Below are 21,421 nucleotides of genomic sequence, written 5' to 3'. Positions count from 1 at the left end.
GAGACCCTCCTGTATCGGAGGGACCCCTGCCTATTCCCTAGACCAAAGGTGGCAAACACAAGGCGGGGGGGGGGGGGGGGGGGGGGCAGTGCCGAGCTCCTTGACTCTAGTTAAGGAGTAGTTATACATACCATCCTAAAATTACATTTGGCCCTCTGAAGGCTACCTCAAGGCTGATGTGGCCCCTGGTGAAGATGAGTTTGACACCCCTGCCCTAGACAGGGCTTCAGGTTTGGGGGCTGGCAGGGCCGCTTTCCAGATGGGAAGATCGGAGCCCCAGCTCTGTGGTGGGCTTTGTCCCACGGGGGCCCCTGTCCTGATCTTGGGGGCCAAGAAGGTGGGGGCAAGCGTTCACACACAGACAGGACTCGGAGGCAGCCATGGGGCAGTTTCTCTGCCTTCGTCTTTTAATGGCCAGTGCGGTACAGTTAGTGGACACACAGGTGGCTGATGGGACACAGAGGGGTGGAGCGATGGTCACAGCTGTGTCGTGGGCGTGGAAGGGCAGGTCCTCCTGGAAGAGCCTGTCTTTGGGGGGCTTCCCCGAGTCCCCTTAACTTGGCGGGGAACCAACCTGGGGCCTCCACCCGCCCGACACACCGGGACTCAGGTTTCTCTCTCTTCCGCTTTGCCGGATGGGGATCAAGGCTTAGGGCAAGAGTTGACCTCAGCCAGGGTGTGGGGCGCTGCTTTGCAGCCCCCAAAACTGCCCACCTGCATCAGAGACAGGGAGGAGCTTCGGGAGTCAACACCCTCAGGCCCGCGGCATCGGGCGGGTCCTGGTGTGCCCGGCCAGCACAGACTGTGGTCTGACACCCTTCAGACCCAGGGCTCGGGTTCCTCCACAGCAAACTCGATGTTTGGGAGAACCAGGGCGTAAGGCTCGGGGGGAGGAGGGGCCTCCAGGGGACAGCAGCGGGGCTAGCCCTCTCCCCTTCTGTTTGTGAGGAGGGCTCCCAGTGGAGGAAGGGCTCAGTCACAGGCTGTGGGCGGTGTGGTTGGGGCCAAGGGGCCCTCAATGCTGACCTGGCAGTGGGAGTCACCAAGGGGGCACTGGCTGGTGGTCTGCTCTTTTGAGTGGGGATGGCTGTGAGTGGCCCCCACGGAGCACTGGACGCAGATGGAGGACGAGGAACAGACGTGAGATGGGACGCAGAGCACAGTGCTGGGCAGAGCCCCGGGGGTGGGGGCGGTGACGTGCCGAGGCCTCTGAGAACTGGCGGAACCCTGGGGCTGCAGTGCGGGCAGCTGGGCCCAGAGAGGGTGGCGTGATTGGCCTGAGAGGTGGCCAGGGCTCGCAGGCACTGCAGGCTGGGGTGGGGAGGCGGCCTCAGGCCTGGGGGCCCTGGTGCAGGTCTCGGTGGCCCTCCCTGGGTAGGGCTGGCCAGCAGGCTCAGGGACCGGTGGGGAAGGAGGCGTTGCTGGCAGTGGTCTGGAAGCAGCTTCGGTGGCCGTCTCGGGTGAGGCTGTAGGTGCAGTAGGCCACGGCGGAGCCCAGCGTCAGCCCTGTCATGTAGGACACGGTCATGGTGTTCCCTGCAGACAAGACCAGAGCTGGTGGGGGCGGAGGGCAGCCTGTGGCCTTCCGGGACCCCAGCAGCTGCGCGCACACACAGACAAACCCGAATCCATGCGGCCTCTTGACAGAGGGCTGGAGTGGAAGCCCCGGCCACTCCAGTGTGAAGGGGCACAACCAGGGCCAGCTCCCGGGGTGGGGCTGGGCGAGTGCAGCCCCATGTGGGGCCCAGGCCTGGCCTGCTTCCTTGTCATGGACGGCGTGGGGTGTCTAGTGGGCTTCTGGAACCTCCCGTGTCCAGAACTGGACTCTGGCCCCCCTCCCAGGGGAGCTCCCGCCCCCTCTCAGCTGATGGCAATGCCACCTTCCTGCCTTGAGCCCCCAAACTTGAGAGTCTCTTTCTTACCCATCTCCTGGTTCATCCCCTGGCCCTGTGGCCTCAAAGCAAGATCCAGCACCTTCTTCCCAGCCCCTCTCACCCCTCACTGCCCCTGCCCCCGGCACACACAGCTCTTCTGCCCCAGGGCCTTTGTTCGGGCTGTCCCCTTGCCCTGTCTCACGGCCGGCCTCCTCGCCACTTCCTGCTGGTCTCTGCTCGAAAGTCATCCCCTCAGTGAAGCGCCCCCCCGGGTTGTTCCACTGGCAACATGAACCCGACTCACCCCTCCCACTTCTCTGCTTCATTGTTTCCCGTTGTTCTGTTATTTGTCTGTCTGTCTCTGCTGCGCTGTCAGCCCCAGAAGCACAGGGGACACTGCCTGGCTACCACAGTGCAGGGCGTTACCTGCCAGCTCTCGCTGCCTGGGGCCCACTTTGCCCGCCGCCAGGATCATGGGCACGCTGCCGAAGTAGCCGTTGCTAATGCCCATGAGCAGGGAGAAGACGCAGGGCCAGGCCGGGTGGCGGAGGGTGGGCGTGCCACTGGGGTAGACGCACAGGATGAAGAGGGGGATGAAGACCACGCGGAGGCAGGCGCAGGCCAGCAGGTGCGTGCCCCGCCAGTCCATGGGCAGGGCGGCCAGGATCTGCGGGGCGGCAGCAGGCGTGTGGGCCCCGCCTCCCCTTCGTCCACTGAGGCCCCTAGACGCACCCCCGTCCCCAGGCAGTCCCAGCTCAGTCCAGCTTTGTCCATGAAAACCCACCAACCCCCGTTACAGCAAACCAGTCCCTGGCCCATGTCCACATTCGGTCCTCCAGGACCCTTGCAGGGTGGGGCTCTAGACCTTGTCTGAGAAAGGAGGCTACCGAGCCCAAAGGGACAGGCCCCCGAACAGGGGAAAGCGGCAGGACTGGGCGTGGAACCCACTTGTTCTCTCACGAAGCACGGACTCAAGTGGTTCAGACCTTCCAGCTGTGTGATCCCAGGCAAATGGCTGCACCCCTCTGAGCCCCACATTCCCCATTCATCCAGACAGGGCCCAAGGCAGGCCTGCAGAACCCGCAGCTTGGAGCCTCCAGCCTTGACCCCTGACCCTCCCCCACCCGAAGCACACAGCAGCCATTTCAGGGGGTCCTGCCTCTCTGGGGCACTCCTGGTGCTGTCAGAGACCCATCACCCAGGGGGACAGGAGCCTGCACTGGCCTCCAGGACTCAGGTGACCCCAGGGCTGGCCTGGGGTCCACCGAGGCCTCGCTCAAGGCCTTGGCCTGGGCCGGCATACGGCCGGGCTCCACCCTCCACGCCCAGGAGCCTCCTGCACGCTCTGTGCAGGGCCTGCCCTCCCCAGGGACATCTGCATGGCGTCCCCACCTCGGCCCCCTCCCCGGGGGGTGGCCCACCTTGCCCACGAAGTCGGACAGGTTGAACACGGCCATGATGAGGATGGGCAGCCACTCGCCCAGGACACAGTGCCGGATCTCGGACTCCAGGCCCGGGAACAGGCACAGCGTGATGAAGTAGGTCACCGCCATGGACAGCATGTCGGCCCAGATGACGCGGGCCACCACGTACCGGTGCAGCAGCAGGGCTGCGGGAGGGGCGGGGGTCAGGCCAGGGGTCAGCACCCGGCCCCACCCCCGGCCTGAGCGCCTCCCACGGGGGCTGTGGGGGCTTGGGGTCCAGCCCCCACCTCTGAAGGACGGCCAGCTCCGCTCCGCTCTCGGCCGAGGCACGTCGAAGCGCATGTAGGCTCCCCTACCTCGGATGACCACCTCGTGGGCCGGGCTGCCCTTCGGGGACACGCTGCTGGCCAGGGCTGGGCCCTGGCCCTCCTGGAGGACAGAGTGGGGCAGGCTTCAGAGGGGGGACCTCACGGCCCGCTGCCTGCCCTTGCTTCTCACTGTTGCCCAAACACGGAGCTCCTGTCAGCCTCTGAGCCCTCACGGCGTTCCCCTCTGTTCCCAGTGCCCTTCCTGCGGCTGCTCCCGCCTCCACTCCGCTCACAGGCCAGGCTCAGCTCACACCACTCCTCGGCGGCCACCCTGACCATGGAGGGGGCCCCTGCTCTCCATTCTTTCCTGGCACGCCACCCTTTGCCCCTCTCCAGGTCTCAGGGCTCTCCTGAGCCTCATCCTTCGAGTGCTCACAGGCCTCCTCCTCCCCTGCCGCCCGGGGCTGCTGGGGACTATGCAGCCCCACTGCCACCAGAGGGCGCCTGAGCGCCCCAGGACAGCACTGGAGGGCCTGCCCATGGGGCTCAGGCCACAGCTGTGTGGTGCTACTAAGGGATGTGGCGCGTTGGTCCACGGGGGGGGGGGGGGGGGGGGGGGGGCCCGAGGGGCGGAGCCAGAGACCACCCAGCGGGATCTCCGCGGGGACTGGGTAGAGCTTGTGCCTGGGACCCCCCAGGCACCTTCCGGGCACCGTGGCAGGGACGCAGGCGGGGGCTGGGGGGATCCGCAGACTTACGAAGTGGATGTCCTCGGCAGCCACGTCGTGGTGCACGCGGTACCCAGCCCTGTGGCCCGGGCGGCTGTCGCGGGGCCGCACAGTGTGGTGGAGCACGAAGCGGCTGCGCCGCACCAGCAGGTGCAGCAGGAAGCAGAGCAGCTCGAGGCCGGCGGAAACCAGGAAGAAGATGAGCGTGCTGGCCCGCTCGTCCGGCAGCAGCAGCTTGGTGAGGATGCGGCTCAGGGAGACCATGACGCCGGCCGTGCCTGCGGGGAGGGGGGCGTGGGCCTGGGACCCCGCTGGGCCCCTCACCCCTGCACACCCACCCCAGCCCGGGCACGTCATGCGGATTCCCCAGGAAGGGGCTTCTGAACCCCAGGCAGCCCGGCACCCCGCCCCCCAGGCCTGCTGATACTCACTCTCTCCGGTCATGACCCCCTGGGTGTACCTCTTGGGCAGCATCCCCGTGTACCCATAGAAGCTGGATTGCTGCACTTGAGAGAGAGAGGGAGTGGGGCAGCCATGAGACACCCCACGTCAGCACGGAACAAAACACAGCTGGTGTGGGTGCGGGGAAGCGGATGTTAACGCCACCGCTGGCGGCAGAGGCGTGGGGTCCAACCGCCTCACAGGGCAGTGGAGACAGCACTGGCCACCAGATGGGGCGCGTCCTGCCTCCCACATGCCCACCCTGGGGCAGCTGGGTGCCTCGACTCGTCTGCCCAATGAAACATGAGTGGAAATGCCACATGTCACTTCTGGATGAGGCAGAGCAGAGCCCACAGGGACTTCCAGTCTCTCTCTCCCCCAACGGTGGCAACCAGAGAGGCCTCGTGTCACGGATGGGCTGCAGTCAGCCTGCGTTGCGGAGGGACACTGCGTGGAGTCCCACCCACATGCTGGGTGTGGGGCAAGAGCCAGAAAGAAGTCTTGTTTTTTGTAGCCACTGAGCTTTCTGGGCTCACTCTTTACTGCAGCGCGACACCTCTCATCCTGACTGACACGGGGAAATGAGCGCCCCTGGCTGGCAGTCCGCAGCCAGGCAAGTCCCTGCCTAGCTCAGCCCTGAGCAGGGCTGGCAGACTGGATTTCCTGGTCCCTACCAGCATTTTTTATTTTTTAATAGAATGAACCCGAGTACGCTGCGGGGCTTCAGGTCAGTAGTTCCCATGAGAGGGGCAGGGGACAGGGAGGACGAACCTCTGTAACAGGCCCCAGCACTGCAGTGGGGCCGGGCGGAATGGGCGCAACAGACATCTGGGGGTTTAGCCCCCCACCCCCACCCCGTCCCTACCTGTGCAGCCGAAGGCCACAGTGCCCACAGCAGCTAGGTTGATGGCATAAGCCTGGTCTCGCGAGAAGAGCTGCAGCCACACGTCACAGATGCTGATGAAGAGGAGGGGGCCCAAGGCCAAGAGGTAGCCTATTGCAGGGGAGAAGAGAGGGGCACCGAGTGGTGGGCTGGGGGCTCCCACTTGCCCACCTCTTTCCTGGCACCAGTTTGGGGGTGCCCTCTCTCTGCCGTTGCTCTTAATGCTTGGAAAACAGGGGACACCTTAGGGGTCTAGGAGGGGTGCCTGGAAGGCTTCCTGGAGGAGGTGCTGTTCGAGCAGAACCTTGAAGCTGGATATCAACATAGAGAGGCAGGAGGAGGGCAACAGAGTAGGCGGAGGGAAGGGCTTGGGCCCCTGGACAACGTGAGGCCCACAGAACCTCCCCAGGGGCAGGTAACATGCTAGTGGGTGCTGCGTCCACCACACGCCTGACCGTATTTTCAGACACAGAATCCCACAGTGTTCCTGGGAGGCGGTGCCCATTCTACAGACAAGGGGAGTGCAGGACGGGCAAGGCGCGGGAGAGCTGGGAGCCCAGGGTGGGGATGTGCCCACAGTGATCCCAGTGTGCGGGGCGGGGTCGCGGGCACGTACCCGTGGTGATCCTCGTGTGCAGGCTCAGCCTCTCCACCAGCACGTTGTTTAACAGCACGGCCACCAGCGCCACCAAGATGTAGGTGAGGCTCATGTCGAACACAATGGAGGTCCCTGTGGGGGGCGGCCAGCAACAGGTGCCCAGGGGGAGCCCCCACCCCCTGCACCTGCCCCGCCAGGCACTGCTTCCTCACCTGAGGGCCCGGAGAGGGCGAGGGGCTGCCCTGAGGTCCTTGGGGCAGGGAGCTGAGCCCAGACTTGGAGGGAACAGGCTCCCTGAGCGGGGTCCCACCTGCGGGGCGTCCGGAGTGGGCCGGGCAGCCTCCGAGGGCCGAGTGCGGCCGGGGCGCCCAGGGGGACCCACCTGGGAACTTGTGGTGCAGGTGGTCCACGTCGGTGATGAAGCTGTTGTATGGCAGCAGGAAGCCCACGCCGGCCAGCAGCATGGCGAAGTAGATGGCGTGGTAGCGGTCATCGGGCGCCGGGCCCTCTGCTGCTGCTCCCAGAGACCCGGGTGAGAGGGGACCAGGCCGCTCGTGGCCACCGCCGCCCCCCGGGCTGTAGCCCACCACCACAGCCACCATCACCATGGCCACAGTCCACCACGAGTCCTGGCCACTGTGTGTGGCATCTGGCCATCCCATGCCCCACCGGTTTGTCACCAGAACCACTGCCACCTGGGCCACCACCACGGCCACCATCCCTGTGGCCACTGCCACCAGGTCCCCCAGCGTCAGGGCTGTCAGCACTCTGGCTTCCTTCCGCTGCTCTCCACGGCCACGGCTGCCAACGCCACTGCGTCACGGCCGTTGTCACCATGGTCATAGCCACTGTGCCCGCCTTTGCAGTGGCTGCAACCATGGTGACTGTCACTACCACCACCAGCACCGTGGCCGCCACCCGTGTTCGCAGCCACAGCCACCCCCGTCATCAGAATCACATTCCTGGGGCTCCGGCCTGTCTAGGCCGGGCCTGGCCGCCGGCCCAGAAACTGCAGACGGGCTTAGCCAGCCCCCACCTGGGAGAGCTGACGTCCCGCACTAAACCCTAAGTCTGTCTCTGTGTGTCTGTCCATCCACTGTCTGTCTGTGCACCTGTCTCTGGTGGAACCGTCACTGATCCAGCCACTGTCCCCCAAGGCCACTCCACCTAGAATCACCGTGGCTACCATCCACTCCTATGGCCACGGCAGCCGTGGTCGCCGCCCCACATTGTCGACTGCCTCGCCGGGCCAGGGGGAAGCCGGCACCACGCGTGGGCCCGGCTGGGCTCCGTCCATGCACGTGGGCACAGAGATGGGGGCGGACCCAGAGAGGAGACCCCGTTTCCGGGGCTGGAGTGGGGCTAGTATAGACCAGAGCCCCCCAGAAATGAGCGCTCACTCAGGGACAGTGTTCGGCACCATTTTGGGGTTTTGTGTCCATGCAGAGTGGCACCAGCCACTGCCCTTTTCCAGAGGAAGTCACCAATGACTTCCAGAAACCGATGACTTGCCCGAGGCCCCGGAGCGAGCAGAAGCTGTGGAGCTGGGGCTGAGCCCTGGTGCGCTGGACGCCAGCCCCGCGCTCCCTGCAGGTGGTCCCACAGGCGGCCGGTCTGTCTCCTTCCAGGGAGAGCCCCCGCCCCGGACCGAGGTCACACAGCCTGGCCCAAACCAGGCCTTGCGCCTCACGCTGGCCCTGCAGGTACTCTTCTATCTCCCCTGAAGTGAGGCGTGGCTCGCTTTGGCCAAGAATGTGACCGAAGTGAGCTGTGTCAGTTCAGAGAGAAGTTTTACACACAGGTCACAGGATGAGTCACCTTCTGCCTGGACCCGGGGTCATGGGACCCCCTGGTCCGAGGGAGTCTCCCCGGCCTGGCTCTGTGCCCGAACTGGGGACACAACCCGCAGGTGAAGGCGCCAAGGCCCCCACAGGGCCGGTTAGTCGACCTCATCCGGCCGACCTCCCGAGCTCATGGCAGCCTGAGGTTCTGTCTCTGACCCTCCCTCCCCTGGCCACCTCTGCTTCGGGCCAGACACACACCTCTCCCACAGCCTCACTCACCAGAGTCCGTGGGAATCGGGGCTCCCCTGGCCGCGCCGCCCTGCCCAGGAGCTGCCCCAGCAGCCGCCTCCTCCTCCAGCGGGCAGCTGTTGAAGCCAAAGCTCGTCACTACGTTCCTGGCCGGCGTGCCCGCCACTCTGGGCTCCTGGAGGCACTGGCTGCCCACGGGGCCCATGGCGGCCCACACTGCAGAGAGAGAGGGGGGCTGAGGGAGCCTCTGTCACTGTCCTGTCACCAGGCCTGTCCCTGCTTGCTCTGAGGCAGCGCAGCCGGGCACACAGACCTAAGCCAGTGGGGAAGTCACGTGGTCTGTGTGTTAGGAAGATGCTGTGATAGAGGCCTGTGCAAGGGCGGCGGCAGTGGGCACCGGGAGGCGGGGGTGGGGAGGCAGGTGGAGGCGGGGTGCCAGGGCGGACAGGCGGGCGGACAGGCGGGTGGTCAGAACAGCAGGCCGCACCCGCGAAGCCCCACTTCCTTTTGGAGGGGGAGGGGCCCGGGTTCACCCCTCTGACGGCCAGAATCAAAGGATTAGAGGATGAACAAGCCCCCTGCCCTGCCGCCCCAGTCTCACGGGGGGGTCAGTCAGGGAGCCCCGGCCCAAACTCAGGCCGATGGACACTCCAGGCCACCAGGCCCCGTTTGGGGGTGGCCACCTTCACTGGCAGAACGTCCTTGCTCTGGTCCTGCCTGCATGTCGTTTGCTTCGGTTCAAACCTGCGAGCCCCAGGAAGGAGCCGACCAATCTGGGAGGGGGAGGCCGCCCACAGACAGCCCTGTGTGGGGAGGGTGGAGGGACTAGTTTTTTACCTAAGACACGTATCAGTTTGTTTTTCTGATGACCTTCTGTATTTGTCTGACTGCAAAGAGGGCACACGGTCCCTGGAGAGCGTCTGAGGTAGAGATGGGAGGCCGTGCACCGGGCCCCGAGGGTGGCACCTCTGGTCTCTAGTCCCCGTGAGCATGTGTGGGAGAACCCGGGGGAGCAGGGGGACCACTTCCTGAGGGGCCCCACGTGCCCTGGGTTATGGCCGATGTCTCTGAGGTGGGCTCACAGGCGTCTGTGAGGCGCCCCCGCCTGCTCATTTCCTCCAGGTCTCCTGCCTCCGTCTACTCACTCCTGAGCAACCAGACAGGTTACCAAGTGCCTTCCCCGGGCCCCCGCCTGGCTCCCCATAGACTTGTCACTGTCTTCTGGGGGCTGGGAAGCCAGACACAGCCCCCTCAGGAGCCCCCTTCTTCCTGAGCCCCAGCCCTGGGCCTCCTGCCACATCCCAAGCTGGGGCCCCAAGCAGGACTCCAGACAGCAAGCACTCAGCCTGGGTTTCAATGACTGTGGCCTTCCCCCGGGCCACCCCCTGTAGGAGACTGGGGCCCACCCAGCTTCATGCACGACCTGCTCGGGGCAGAGTAGGGCCCAGCCCTGGAGGCCGCTCCCCCCACCCCCCAGGGCCCGGTCAGCATGGGGCTCGGAGACTCAGCGCGCAGACACCCTGGGCCTCCGCGTGAGCTCTCTGCCGGCTGAGAGGCCAGGCCACCAGGGAGGTGGACGTGCCCAGCATGCAGCCGGAAGGCGGCCCCACCTCCGCCTCCAACGGCTCCGTGGGGCAGCAGGCAGCTGCTGCCCACACCAGCGGCCCCAGCCCGTGCTCCTTCAGACCCTCTCCTGCAGGTGGGTGGGGACACTCTGGCTCCCCCCGCCATGGCCCCATGTCCCCTAACACTGCACCGCTGGGCAGAGGACAGACTGCACAGATGACAGGCGGGAGTGAGGGTGACTGCAGACTCGCCCGCACCTCTCCAGGTGGCCGGCCTCCAATACACCCTCCCCAGACCCCGTGCACTCCACACCAGCAGCCCAGAGCCTCAGGTGGAACCGCAGCCCCCTCCTCCCCCTCCTGTGTCCCCCTTTAATTAAAATCTGGAACGTGAGCATGGGCTCTCCTCTGCCCCCCACCCTGCTGGGACCCCTCCCTGCCTGCCCAGAGGTTGCCCTGGGCCTCAGTTCCCCACCCCCGTCCATGCTGTGGACGAGGAGGGTGACGTCCCTCCCAAACAGGGAAGGCTGCCGTCAGGAGGTGCTGGCAGTCGAGAGAGCCCCACCTCAGGGCACTGCTGGGGGCCCGGGGGGCTCTGACCCTCACAGAGCCGGAAACCTGGCTCACCTGCCACTTTGTAGAAAGGGCAACGGAAGCACAGAAGCACCAAGAGCCACCTGCAGGGACCATGCGGCAGGGTGACCCCCTGTGGCTCCCCCGTTTCAGCTGTGACTGAATGCGCCCCAGGGTGCTGCAGAAGTGCTGGGCGCCTGCACCCCAAGGCCAGGCTGGCCCCTTGGGGGCTCTGTCCCACCTCCAGAGTGTGTCCCCACGGAGGGGACAGGGGAGCCTGAATTCTGTGTGGGAAGCCGGCCCGCTGGTCCTGGGACCTCACACTCCCTGTGGGCCACAGCCCCGAGCAGCTGGACACCCTTGGATGGCCCCGGCCCCTGGCCTAGGCTGGCTCAGGAGTTCCCTGCTGCTCCCTCCACAGCCAAGCCCTCCCCGCTGCCCCGCTGCCCCGCTGCCCCGCTGCCCCACTGCCCCCGGGTCGCCTCTGCCCTCAGAAAGGTGGGTTCAGGATCTTCTGATCACCCCCTTTCTGGAGCCTCCCTCCCCCGCCCCCCAGGACAGCTGGATGCACTGGCCATAGGCGCTGGCTGGCGGCTGGGACACCCCTGCCCCCCATCCTGGTTCCTGCAGTTTCCTGATGCTCTCAGCACAATCCCCCCAAACTCCGCTGTCCGGGCCCATCAGCAATAAAGTTGGTTTCCAGGCCTGCGCTCCCAGGCCCAGGGCAGACGCCTGGCCACTGCGAGGTGACCCCTAGCAGAGGCCCACCTCTTCCCGAGGCTTTTCCAAGAGCCAGAAGTGGGCTGGCTGGGGGAAAGGGTGAGGGGACAGGGGGACTGCAGGCGAAAGGACCCTTACTTAGCCCGTCCCGAGGAACGAGGTGGCACAAGATCCGGGCGGGCTGGGGCCCCGGCCACTCTGCCCCCTCCCGAGTCTGCAGCGGCGCTCGCAGATGGGCTGATGGGGCGGGGGAAGTGGTGGCCCGGTACGGATGCTGGACGCGGTGGGGTGGAAGCTCCCTCTTCCCGGACGGGGGGGTGGGGTCGGGGACTTGGGTTCGCCAGTGTCTCGTGCCTGCTCCCCCGGACGCGCCGGCCCGAACCGGCGCGGAGTGGGGCCGCGCGCGCTGCAGACAAAGGCTCCGACAGGTCTCGCATCCCAGCCAGTTCGCACGCACGCCCGCCTGCCATCTCCGCGGTGGCCGCTTACCTTGGCCGGTCGGCCCGGGGGTCCTCGGCGCGCCGGTCCCCTTCCTGCGCCACCCCCGCGCCGGGACCCCTGGGCACCAGCGCCCCGGTCGGCTGCGCCCCGCGCCCCCCACCCCGCACCCCGCCTCGGGCCGGGAGCAGCCAACGTCCTCCGCGGGTGCGAGTCCGCCGGCCCCGGGGTTGGCGAGCGCGTCCCGGGGGATCAGAGGCAGCGGCGCGCTCCGCCGACCCCGCGCTCCGCCCCACTCGCCGGGCCCCGCCCGCCCGCCATCCCCCGCCCCCTTCCCCGCCTCCGGGGCTCGCGGCCTCCGCAGAGGTGGGGACGCGGTGGAGGCTGAGGTCTCGCCGGACGTCAACACCCCAGGGAGGGTTTAGTGGCCGGGCAACCCCGAGAGACCCGCGGCTGACCTGACCCACCACCTCCCATACCCTACCCGTCCCGCCGGGTCCCCGGGCCCGGCACCCGCCTCCGCTCCGCCGCCAGCCCCGGTCCGCTGGGAGGAGGCCTAAGACGCGGAGGGGCGGGGGCGGGGTGGGGAGGACGTGGGAAGGTCGGTGAGTGGCACCGGTCTGTCCGGTGACCAGACTCCCAGTATTGAGAGATGAGTGGGAGTTCTCGGGATGGAGACCCCGCGGGTTCCAGCGGGGTCCAGGGGCTGCCGCGGCTCCCTGCGCGCTCTCTTGCCTGGTCCCCAGCCCTGGGCCCAGTCCCTGGCGTGGGAAGCAGGCGAGCCCCCTCCGCACCTCGCCCCGAGTCACCGGGGTGGGACCCGCACAGGTGTCTGCTGTCCCGTGCGGGCTTCCACCAGATGCCCTCTCCTCCCTTTCCACACGCTAGCTCCTCCTCCCGCGAAGACCCACCTCCCGCCCCCCCCGCCCCCCCCCCCCCCCCGCCCCAGTGCTTCTGCCCCGCAGCTGGGGCTGCACCTGCTGTGAGAGGTGAAGTGGCGGTGGGCGGGCGGCCAGAGGGGTCTGGCTGGCCCTGGAGGATTTTATTAGGAGGAGGGGGCGCGCCCTAACCTAGGTTTTCAGCCCCAGCCTGCTGGTCAGAGTGCAAATGAGAACAACTTTCTGGAAAAGTAAATTGGCCTAAAACCCATGCTCACCCTTTGATACAGAAAATCTAGCCCAAGGAAATAATTCTAAATACAAAAATGGTTTTCATAAGAGCCAAACATTACAAATAGCCCAGCTGCCCAAGAAGAGGGGCTGAGTAATAGTCATCTAGTGAGGAGATGAGGACACTGTTACTTTTGAAAAACCCAAGAAAACCAGAGGAATAATGTCGCCACACAGAGAACCCCGCAGTCACACAGAGGTCACAAAGCGTTTATAATAATGTGGGTGTCGGGCTGCGCCAACAGGAAACGAAAAGACGCACAAAGATACTCTGCACTTTGTGCCAAAAAAACTGGAAAAACGGTAAGATGATTTTCTGGGAAAACATAAGTGAGCAGTCAAGCCTCCGTCAGGCGAGGAGGAAAATGAAACAGGGCAATTCCTGGCGAGGAAGTAGAGACGCTGGTTAAAGAGCCAGCACCCCTCTGCTCTAAGTCCCCGGCCCAGGCAGTTTCACGGAAAACGGAGTCCTGCCAGGCTTTGGAGAAGAGAGCACCTCGGGGCGGCTTCACTTTGACACCCAGCAGAGATTTCTCTAGAAGACAACAGACCAGCCTCACTTGTGAAGAGCAGCATGAAGTCCCGGATGAAATATCAGCAGAATCCAGCAACACAATAAATTCAGAACATCCCACAACACTCTAAAGAAGCATCATACGACTGTCTGTGCAGGTACTGCAAAAGGCATTGGGTAAAAGTCTTCTTAATTTTGACTAAACCTCGATAACATGGGCATTGGAGGACCTTGGGGCATCTCGGAGACATGGCACCTGCTCTGACTCTGACATTAGCTTCCTCCCCACCCCCACCCCCTTCCTCCGCCCAGGAGCGAGGGCTGGCGTTCTGAGACCAGAGAAGGAGATGGGACCCATGTACACCAGGAGAGAGGGGTGAAGTTACTGCTGCCTGTACGTGAGAGGACCGTTTAGCTGGAGGAACCAAGCGACCGGAGTGAAAACCTCTTAAGGGATCTCCGCAGCCCTCCTCCTTCAGCACCACGGTGAGAAAAATGCAGTGAAAGGAATGATTCATTTACATTGGCAACCAAAGAGATAAGATTCCTCGGAATAATCTGAAGTAGAAATGTTCAGCGCCTCTATGAGAATATTTTAAAGGGACATTTTTCAAAAGCCAGGGGAAGACAAGTGGGTAGACGGGGTGTTGTTTTTGACTAAGAGTGTAACCCAGGTGTCATTTTTTACTAAGTCAGTTTGCTTATCTAACCGAAGCCCAGTAGAAACACCAGCAAGATGTCCCTCCTTTGGAAGCAGAAAAACTGATTCTGAAGTTCACAAATGAAAAGGAATTTGCAAGAAGGACCGAGGAGTCACGAGGGGCCAACTTGCTGGACACAGAGTAGACACAGAGCCCCCAGCTTGCAGCTGGAGCTCGACTTGGGGGACAGGAGCCCCTTCAGGGACACAGGGCGTGCTCCCAGAAGCCAGCCCAAGTGCGTGCTCTGATATGGTGCTTTTTAAAAATAATAATAATAATAATGATAGCTTTTCATATCAGGGGGAGGAAGATGGATTATCCTATAAATGGTGTTTGCATCATTAGGTGGCAATCTGAAAATAAAATAAAATAAAATTAGATCTTGCCCTGGCTGGTGTAGCTCAGTGGACTGACCACGGGCCTGTGAAGCAAAGGGTTGCTGGTTCGATTCCCAGTCAGGGCACATGCCTGGGTTGCAGGCCAGGTCCCCAGTAGGGGGGTGCGTGAGAGACAACCACACATTGATATTTCTCCCTCTCTTTTTCTCCCTCCCTCCCCCTCTCTCTATAAATAAATAAATTTTAAAAACATCAGATCTCTACCTCATTCCTTATACTAAAACCAAAACAATTACAAAAATCACAACCAAAAATGCAGATTTTAGTGTTTTTTTAAACAAAGAACATTATTTTGAAATATTTTATTTATTTATTTTCAGAGAGAGGGGAAGGGAAGGAGAAAGACTGGGAGAGAAATATCAATGTGTGGTTGCCTCTCACATGTGCCTCCTACTGGGGAGCTGGCCTGCAACCCAGGCATGTGCCCTGACTGGGAATGGAACCAGCAACCCTTTGCTTCACAGGCCCGTGCTCAATCCACTGAGCTACACCAGCCAGGGCCAGATTTTAGTTTTTAATAATTTTGTAGAAAGTTCTTTCTAAGCAAGACACAAAACTCAAAAGCCATTAGTGAGAAGAAAAAAAACCACCCCAGTACATTTGACTAGTCATTAAAAATGTAAAATGTAGTCCTGGCCGGTGTGGTGTGGTGGATTGTGTTCCAGTCTGCGAACCAAAAGGTCACCTGTTCCGTTCCCAGTCAGGGTACATGTCTGGGTTTCGGGCCAGGTCCCCAGTTGGGGGCATGTAAGAGGCAACAAATCTGTGTTTCTCTCTGTCTCTCCTTCCCTTCTCCTCTCTCTGAAAAAAAATCTTAAAAATATATAAAGTGTATGCAGGGAAAAACCCATCATAAACAAAATGGAAGAGAGGATGCCAAATATTTTCGTGGGGAAAATATTTGCCACACATACAACAGCTGGTGGGCCTAGTTCCTTAATAGATAAAGAGCACCTACAAATCAACAAGAAAAAGAGAACCAATAGAAAAGACGAGTAAAGCATATAAAATGATAATTTACCAAAAAAACAAATTAAAAAGGGAAACACAGTGGCCTCAACACGTGAGAAACTGCCTGACTCTACACCTAATTTAAAAAGTACAGATTAAAACAGCACCGAGCCTTGGCTGGTGTGGCTCAGTTGGTTGGAACATCGTCCTATAGACTGCAAGGTCACAGGTCTGATTTCCAGTCAGGGCACGTATCCAAATTGTAGGTTCAATCCCCAGTGTGGGCATATATGAGAAGGCAATAAAAAAAAAAAAGCCTCGGTGGAGGATTGAAAACAAACTCCACAGCAGAGAGGCCACTTCTCTCACAGCGTGTCCACAGATCCAGCAAGTCTGACGTCAGCCCCGGCAGGGAGGGGGGAGGTCCTCCGTGCAGAGGGTGGGGATGTAAATTCATGCAGCTTCTGTGGAAGCAAATTTGGCACGTCAATCAAAAATTTTTTTTTTTATTTATTATTATTTTTTTAATTTATTTATTTTTTTGAATTGATTATGCTGTTACAGTTGTTCTATTCCCCCCTCCATTCCCCTCCACCCTGCCCCCCCAACCCCACCATTACCCCCCTTTAGTTTATGTCCATGTGTCTCAAGTCCTTTAGGTTCTATATTTCCCAAACTATTCTCGCCCCCCCCATCTATTTTCTATCTACTGTCTATGCTACTTATTTTCTGTACCTTCTCCCCCCATCTCCTCCTCCCACTCCCCTGTTGCTAACCCTCCTTGAGATCTTCATTTCTATGTCTCCACTCCTGATCTAGCTGTCCTTTTAGTTTGCTTTCGTTTTAGGTGTGGTTGTTAATAACTGTGAGTTTGTTGTCCTTTCACTGTTCATGTTTCTTTAACTTCTTTTTCTTAGATAAGTCCCTTTAACATTTCATATAATAAGGGCTTGGTGATGATGAACTCCTTGAATTTGGTCTTATCTGAGAAGCACCTTATCTGTCCTTCCGTTCTAAATGAAAGTTTTGCTGGGTAGAGCAATCTTGGTTGTAGGTCTTTAGATTTCATGACTTGGAATATTTCTTTCCAGCCCCTTCTTGCCTGTAAGGTCTCTTTTGAGAAATCTGCTGACAGCCTGATGGGGACTCCTTTGTAGGTGATTGTCCCCTTAGCTCTTGCTGCTTCCAGGATTCTTTCCTTCATTTTAATTTTGGCTAATGTAATTATGATATGCCTTGGTGTGTTTCTTCTTGAGTCCAACTTTTTTGGTACTCTCTGGGCTTCTTGGATTTCTTGGAAGTCTATTTCCTTTGCCAGATTGGGGAAATTTTCTTTTATTATTTGTTCAAATAGTTTTTCCACCGGTGGTTGTGTCTTTCCCCCCTTCTGGTACCCCTATAATTCGGATATTGGAGCGTTTAAAGATGTCCTGGAGGTTCCTAAGACTCTCCTCATTTCTTTGAATTCTTGCTCCTTGACTCTTTTCTGTTTGTCCATTATTTGCTTTCTTCTGGTCCACTGCATTGATTTGAGTCCCAGTTTCCTTTTCATCTCTATGGGATTCCTGTGGAATTCCATTCATTTCCCTTAATTTAGCCTCCATATGTTTCTCTAATTTGTGGCTGTAATCCACCAAATCTGTGAGGAAGGTGATGACCAGTGTTTTAAACTGTGCGTCTGAGAGTTTTGCTATTTCTTCGTCATTTAGATTTATCTCTGGGGCTTTGAGTTCTGCCTGCGACATTTTTGGTCTGTTCTGGCCCTTTAAGTGGGACAAGCGGCGCCTTGGAGTCCCAGGTCGCTGGGTTGTGACGCTGTATGTGGGGGCGTGGTCAGAGCAGGGAAATGGCGGCGCCCGCTATCGCCGCCGCGGCCGCCGTCTATCGCCGCCAGTCCAACCGCTCACACTCCCTCACTCGCGCGCAATCAGGCAACCACAGTCAACTCGCTGCCACCGCCTCCCCACTGTGTCGCTCCCCCGGTGGCTCACTAGGTCCAATCCTGGGTTTGGAACCCGTGCGACTGGATTCGCGCGTCTGGATTCCGCGCCCGGTCCGACCGAGCCCTCCTTTGTAAGTCCTCACCCGACGCCGGTTTCGCCCCTTACCGGTCAGGCTGAAGAATTTGTTGTTAGCGGACTTCCGAAAAGTTCAGTTTTCCGTGTTCTGGTTGTGTTTTGTGATGCTAATATTTAGTTGTCCCTAAACTTGGTTGTGTGAGGAGGCAGGCACATCCAGCTAAACCTCCATCTTGGCGGAAGTCCCGTCAATCAAAAATTTAAATGCACAAATCATTTGCTCCGTTAATTCTATTCTGAAGAAGGTACACAATATGATACTTGCATATTTGTTCAAAGCTTTACAGCCAAGGGATATCGCTGCTTTTTTGGTAACGGCCCCAGATCGGAGGCAAGGGGGATGTCCGTGGGCACGGCGGCATTGTGTGGGGTCCGCAAGCAGAGGGGGCAGCTCCACTCCTGCGAATACGGAGCGATGTACAGACATACTGCGTAGCTTTGGAAAGTGGAAGGTGCAGCAGAACGTGCGTGATGGCTGATTTTATGTGTCGACTTGGCTGTGCCCCGTGAGTGCCCGCGCGTACACACATACACACATACACACACACACACACACACGTGCCCGTGACTTTCGTTTCTGAGCGCGTGCGGTACTGAACCACTTGGGTTACAAGTGGGGGCGGGGAAGCTCGCTCGCAGCACACAGCTGTTTCCGGGAGGGTGAGCCCTAAGCGGGTCACGGTGACGCCTCCGAGAGAGGAGGGGGCTGCTGGGGTCGGAGAAGGGACACTCCGTTTTACTGGAGCCTTCTGGGCACTTTGAAGTTTTTACCGTAAAGCGGGCACGCAGGGCACGCAGTTCTGCATCTGCTCTGCATGACGGCTGGAGGGAATGTAGCGAGACGGTCAGCTGTGGTTGTCATTGAAGGTGACGCCTGGGGAGGTGTCATCCTCCTCACTTTTCCTGCCTTTTCTATAGCAGGTCAGTGTGCACTGGTGATGCTTTTCGCCTTACACACCTTCATGGAGAAACACTAACAATGTACTGTGGAGACAGGCATCTTGTCTACCTGACCTTCATGGTCTCCTGCTCCCTTACCGCCCCCACCCCACCCCCACCCCACTGGCTCCTGCGGGCACCAGGTCATTGGCACACTCTCGGGAGAAGGACCTCTGAGTCGGGAAATGCCTGCACACTCAGGGAGAGCTCCAGGGTTTGGAGTAGGGCCGGGGATGGTTTCCTGGTCTGCAGTGTGACGGCTGGTGCCCAGCGTCCAGGGGGCTCGTGCGTGGTGGGGGGTCAGGGCTGGGATGTGTGTGTGCACGCACCAGTCAAGATTAGCAGAGCCTCCTAGCCCACCATCCAAGATGCAAGAGCCACGGACACTGTCAAATGCCACTGACGTTTGGTGTGTGTTTGTTACACAGCATCGCTGCGACCCTGGATAACTGCTACCCTGACCGATGCACTTCAGTGGCGGGCCACTTTGCCCTGTGCCTGTGACCTGGGGGCAAACGCCAACCCCGTGCCTTGCACGGTGCCATGGTCTCACGCACACGGACCGTGTGCGTGACTCATTTCAGTCTTGGAGGTGGATATCATGCCTCTGTCTCTCCAGGGAGACCCCCAGCCCTCGGGAAGCTCAGCAGGGGGTAAGAGCGCGGCCTACCTGCTGCGTGTCCCTGGTCACCCATCTCTTCCCTCCTGGTCTCACCTGGGAAGGGGACCAAAAGGACTCTTCGAGGGAGTAAGAGACATAACACATTTCACATGGGGCCTGGTGCTTAAGAAACATCTTACATGTGTCTTTTCTTTAGCTCTCCCAGCTGCCCCGTGACGTGGGACTGCTCCTGTCACCACCCATCTGACATGGGAGCAAACCAAGACCCAGAAAGGTCGAAGCTGAGACCTGGGGCTCTGCACCCCGGATGCTGCGGCTCACAGATGCCTCGCTGGTGGCGAGCGGCAGAGCCGGGAAAGGGTTCCCCGTGGGGCGCCAGGGCGGGCTAGGCTCGGGGCTGTCCCTGTTGTCCCTGACGGTGACTCCCCGGGCCTCGCTGACAGCAGCAAGGACCCTGCTGATCAGCGTGTGTCCTCCCACCCCAGGTAGCAGCCGCCCCATTGAGGGAGCAGGTGATGGGCTGCGTCAGGGACAGAGGGAGACCCTGATGCCACGCTGCTCTGATAGCTGGGCTCACGGAGGCAGCCGGGCTGGGAGAGGCTGTGTCGGGGTCTGCATCACGGACACAGCGAACGGGGGTGGCCACTGCCAGGGACCAAGACGTCTGCTCTGTCCTTACTCGGCAAGCGCTGGGCACTGCTCTTTTTCTAAAAGGTTTTATTTATTTATTTTTGGGGGTGGAGGAAGGGAGAAAGAGGGGCATAGAAACATTGATGTGCTAGAGACACACTGATTAGTTGTCTTCTCCTGCGCCCCCTACTGGGGACCTGACCCGCAACCCAGGCCTGTGCCCTGACTGTGCCGTGGAGAAGGCTGGCACTCAGTTCTCTGGGCCGCACCAGCTGAGGCTGGGCGCTGTTCTAAAGGGCTTCCCAGTCGCCCCACCAAACTCGTCTTTTGGTAGGATGACCACCAGGGCCTCCTCCTTGGTCGCACTGTGCCCTTCAACCTGCCTCCCAGGGCAGGGTGACTGAGCTTTCCGACAGGTGTCCTTGTCCCGCTCACTCTGTCTTGTGGGGCTTCAGTGCTGCAGGGCTGAGACCCAAAGGCCTGGCCCACCTCTCCCCAGGCTCCTCCCACGCACTCACGGGAATGGGCAGCGGGGGCGGGAGGGCTAAAGGGCAGCTTCCTGTGCCCTAGGTCCCACCTCCAGGACTCCGTTCAGCTCTGCTCCAAGCTGACACAATTCCTTTAAAAGCTTGGTGGGCTTCCTGTGTACCAGATGGACATTAGGTCAACGCTGCACTCACGCCTGTCGGAGACATCCTGTCCCTCTCTCGCTGTTCTGGGCTGTGGGACAAGGCCCTTTAAAAACATATTTGATTTACTTTTAGAGAGAGGGGAAGGGAGGGAGAGGGAGGGAAACATCAATGTGTGGTTACCTCTCAAGCTCCCCCTGGTGGGCACCTGGCTCAAAACCCAGGCATGTGCTCTGACTGGGAATCGAACCAGTGACCCTTTGGTTTTGCCTCAGAAACCAAACCAAACCAAACCGAAAGCACAGTTCGACCACTAGCTAATGACAGGCATGCTCGGGGTGAGGTGTCCTGACGTCTGCCCCGGACGCCAAACTGCATTACGGAAGTGAGAGGCCTCAGTGGGCAGCGGAGACTGGTCACGGACAGACGCAGGCAGTGGGCACACGGGCGTTCACTGAACAACCCTCTCGGCTCTTATGTTGACAGATTTCACCATAAAACGCTGGGAGAAGGAAGTACAAGGAGAGCCCAGGGGTGCCCCTTACCCCCACCCACCGCTGCGCCAGCGGGGCTGACGCCGGCCACAGAGGCTGTGCCATCTGCTTCTCGCGGAGCACAAACCTAATTATTCTCGAGTTATTAACTTAAAGCCCATTAGAATCTTCCCATCAACCTGTATACACAGCCGACAGCGAGACACAGACGGGAGCGACGGGCCGCTGAGGACACCGCCGGGGTGGGGCGGACGCTGCGGGGGGTGCTGTCCAGGGCCAGCCATCTGGGCATGCCGGGCAGGCCAGGCCTCAGAAGGCCGCAGAGGGACGAGGGTGTCTCCCGCCGCTGAGTCTCCCCCGCCCTCCTGCAAAGCCTGTGTCCCGACTGGAACAGAACAGAACGTCCCTTGGGACTGCCCGAGCCCCAGGTCCAGAGATAAGAAGTCTCCCCCCAAGGAGGGTCGGCCCCCACCTCGGCCTGGGCCACGCCCACTCCGCCTGCATTCAAGCGCCCCGGAGGGGGCCACGCCCACTCAGCCCACCGCGCTGCTGGCAGACTCCCCAGACCCCGAGGAAAAGGGGTCCAGCCACCCAGGCCCAAGCGAACAGCAAACGCAGGCAGAGATTCTCTCCGAAGAGGGGCAGGGACGCCGTGTGGGGCTGAGCCGGATGGGGTGGGGGTCGGCGCTAGGCCACCACCAGCGAGGGCCC

The 21,421-nt window shown here is 60.7% G+C and overlaps 1 protein-coding gene across 3 annotated transcripts; it reads right to left on the bottom strand.

Annotated features, from left to right (window-relative positions):
- Window positions 1-374: 374 nt before the first annotated feature.
- SLC29A4 (solute carrier family 29 member 4) lies at window positions 375-11,718 on the bottom strand. 3 transcript variants are annotated; one of them, XM_037134884.2, is made up of 11 exons: window positions 11,637-11,718; window positions 8,320-8,505; window positions 6,639-6,770; window positions 6,275-6,388; window positions 5,641-5,769; window positions 4,766-4,840; window positions 4,365-4,612; window positions 3,586-3,727; window positions 3,296-3,483; window positions 2,301-2,541; window positions 375-1,536 (listed from the first exon to the last, which is right to left on the bottom strand). In XM_037134884.2, the coding sequence occupies exons 2-11, from the start codon at window positions 8,492-8,494 to the stop codon at window positions 1,394-1,396; spliced, it is 1,587 nt and encodes a 528-aa protein (XP_036990779.2). In that variant the 5' UTR covers window positions 8,495-8,505; window positions 11,637-11,718; the 3' UTR covers window positions 375-1,393. The 3 variants fall into 3 exon arrangements, 2 of the variants coding, with proteins under 2 accessions (XP_036990779.2, XP_053512908.1); XM_053656933.1 differs by lacking the exons at window positions 8,320-8,505; window positions 11,637-11,718 and having other exon boundaries at window positions 6,639-7,239; XR_008390025.1 differs by lacking the exons at window positions 8,320-8,505; window positions 11,637-11,718 and having other exon boundaries at window positions 1,449-1,536; window positions 2,301-2,437; window positions 6,639-7,242.
- Window positions 11,719-21,421: the final 9,703 nt, after the last annotated feature.

Source organism: Artibeus jamaicensis, unplaced genomic scaffold (genome assembly GCF_021234435.1).
Source record: "Artibeus jamaicensis isolate MK-2021 breed Jamaican fruit bat unplaced genomic scaffold, CSHL_Jam_final scaffold_3151, whole genome shotgun sequence".
Classification (NCBI taxonomy): domain Eukaryota; kingdom Metazoa; phylum Chordata; class Mammalia; order Chiroptera; family Phyllostomidae; genus Artibeus; species Artibeus jamaicensis.
This window is presented reverse-complemented; position numbering and strand designations above follow the sequence as displayed.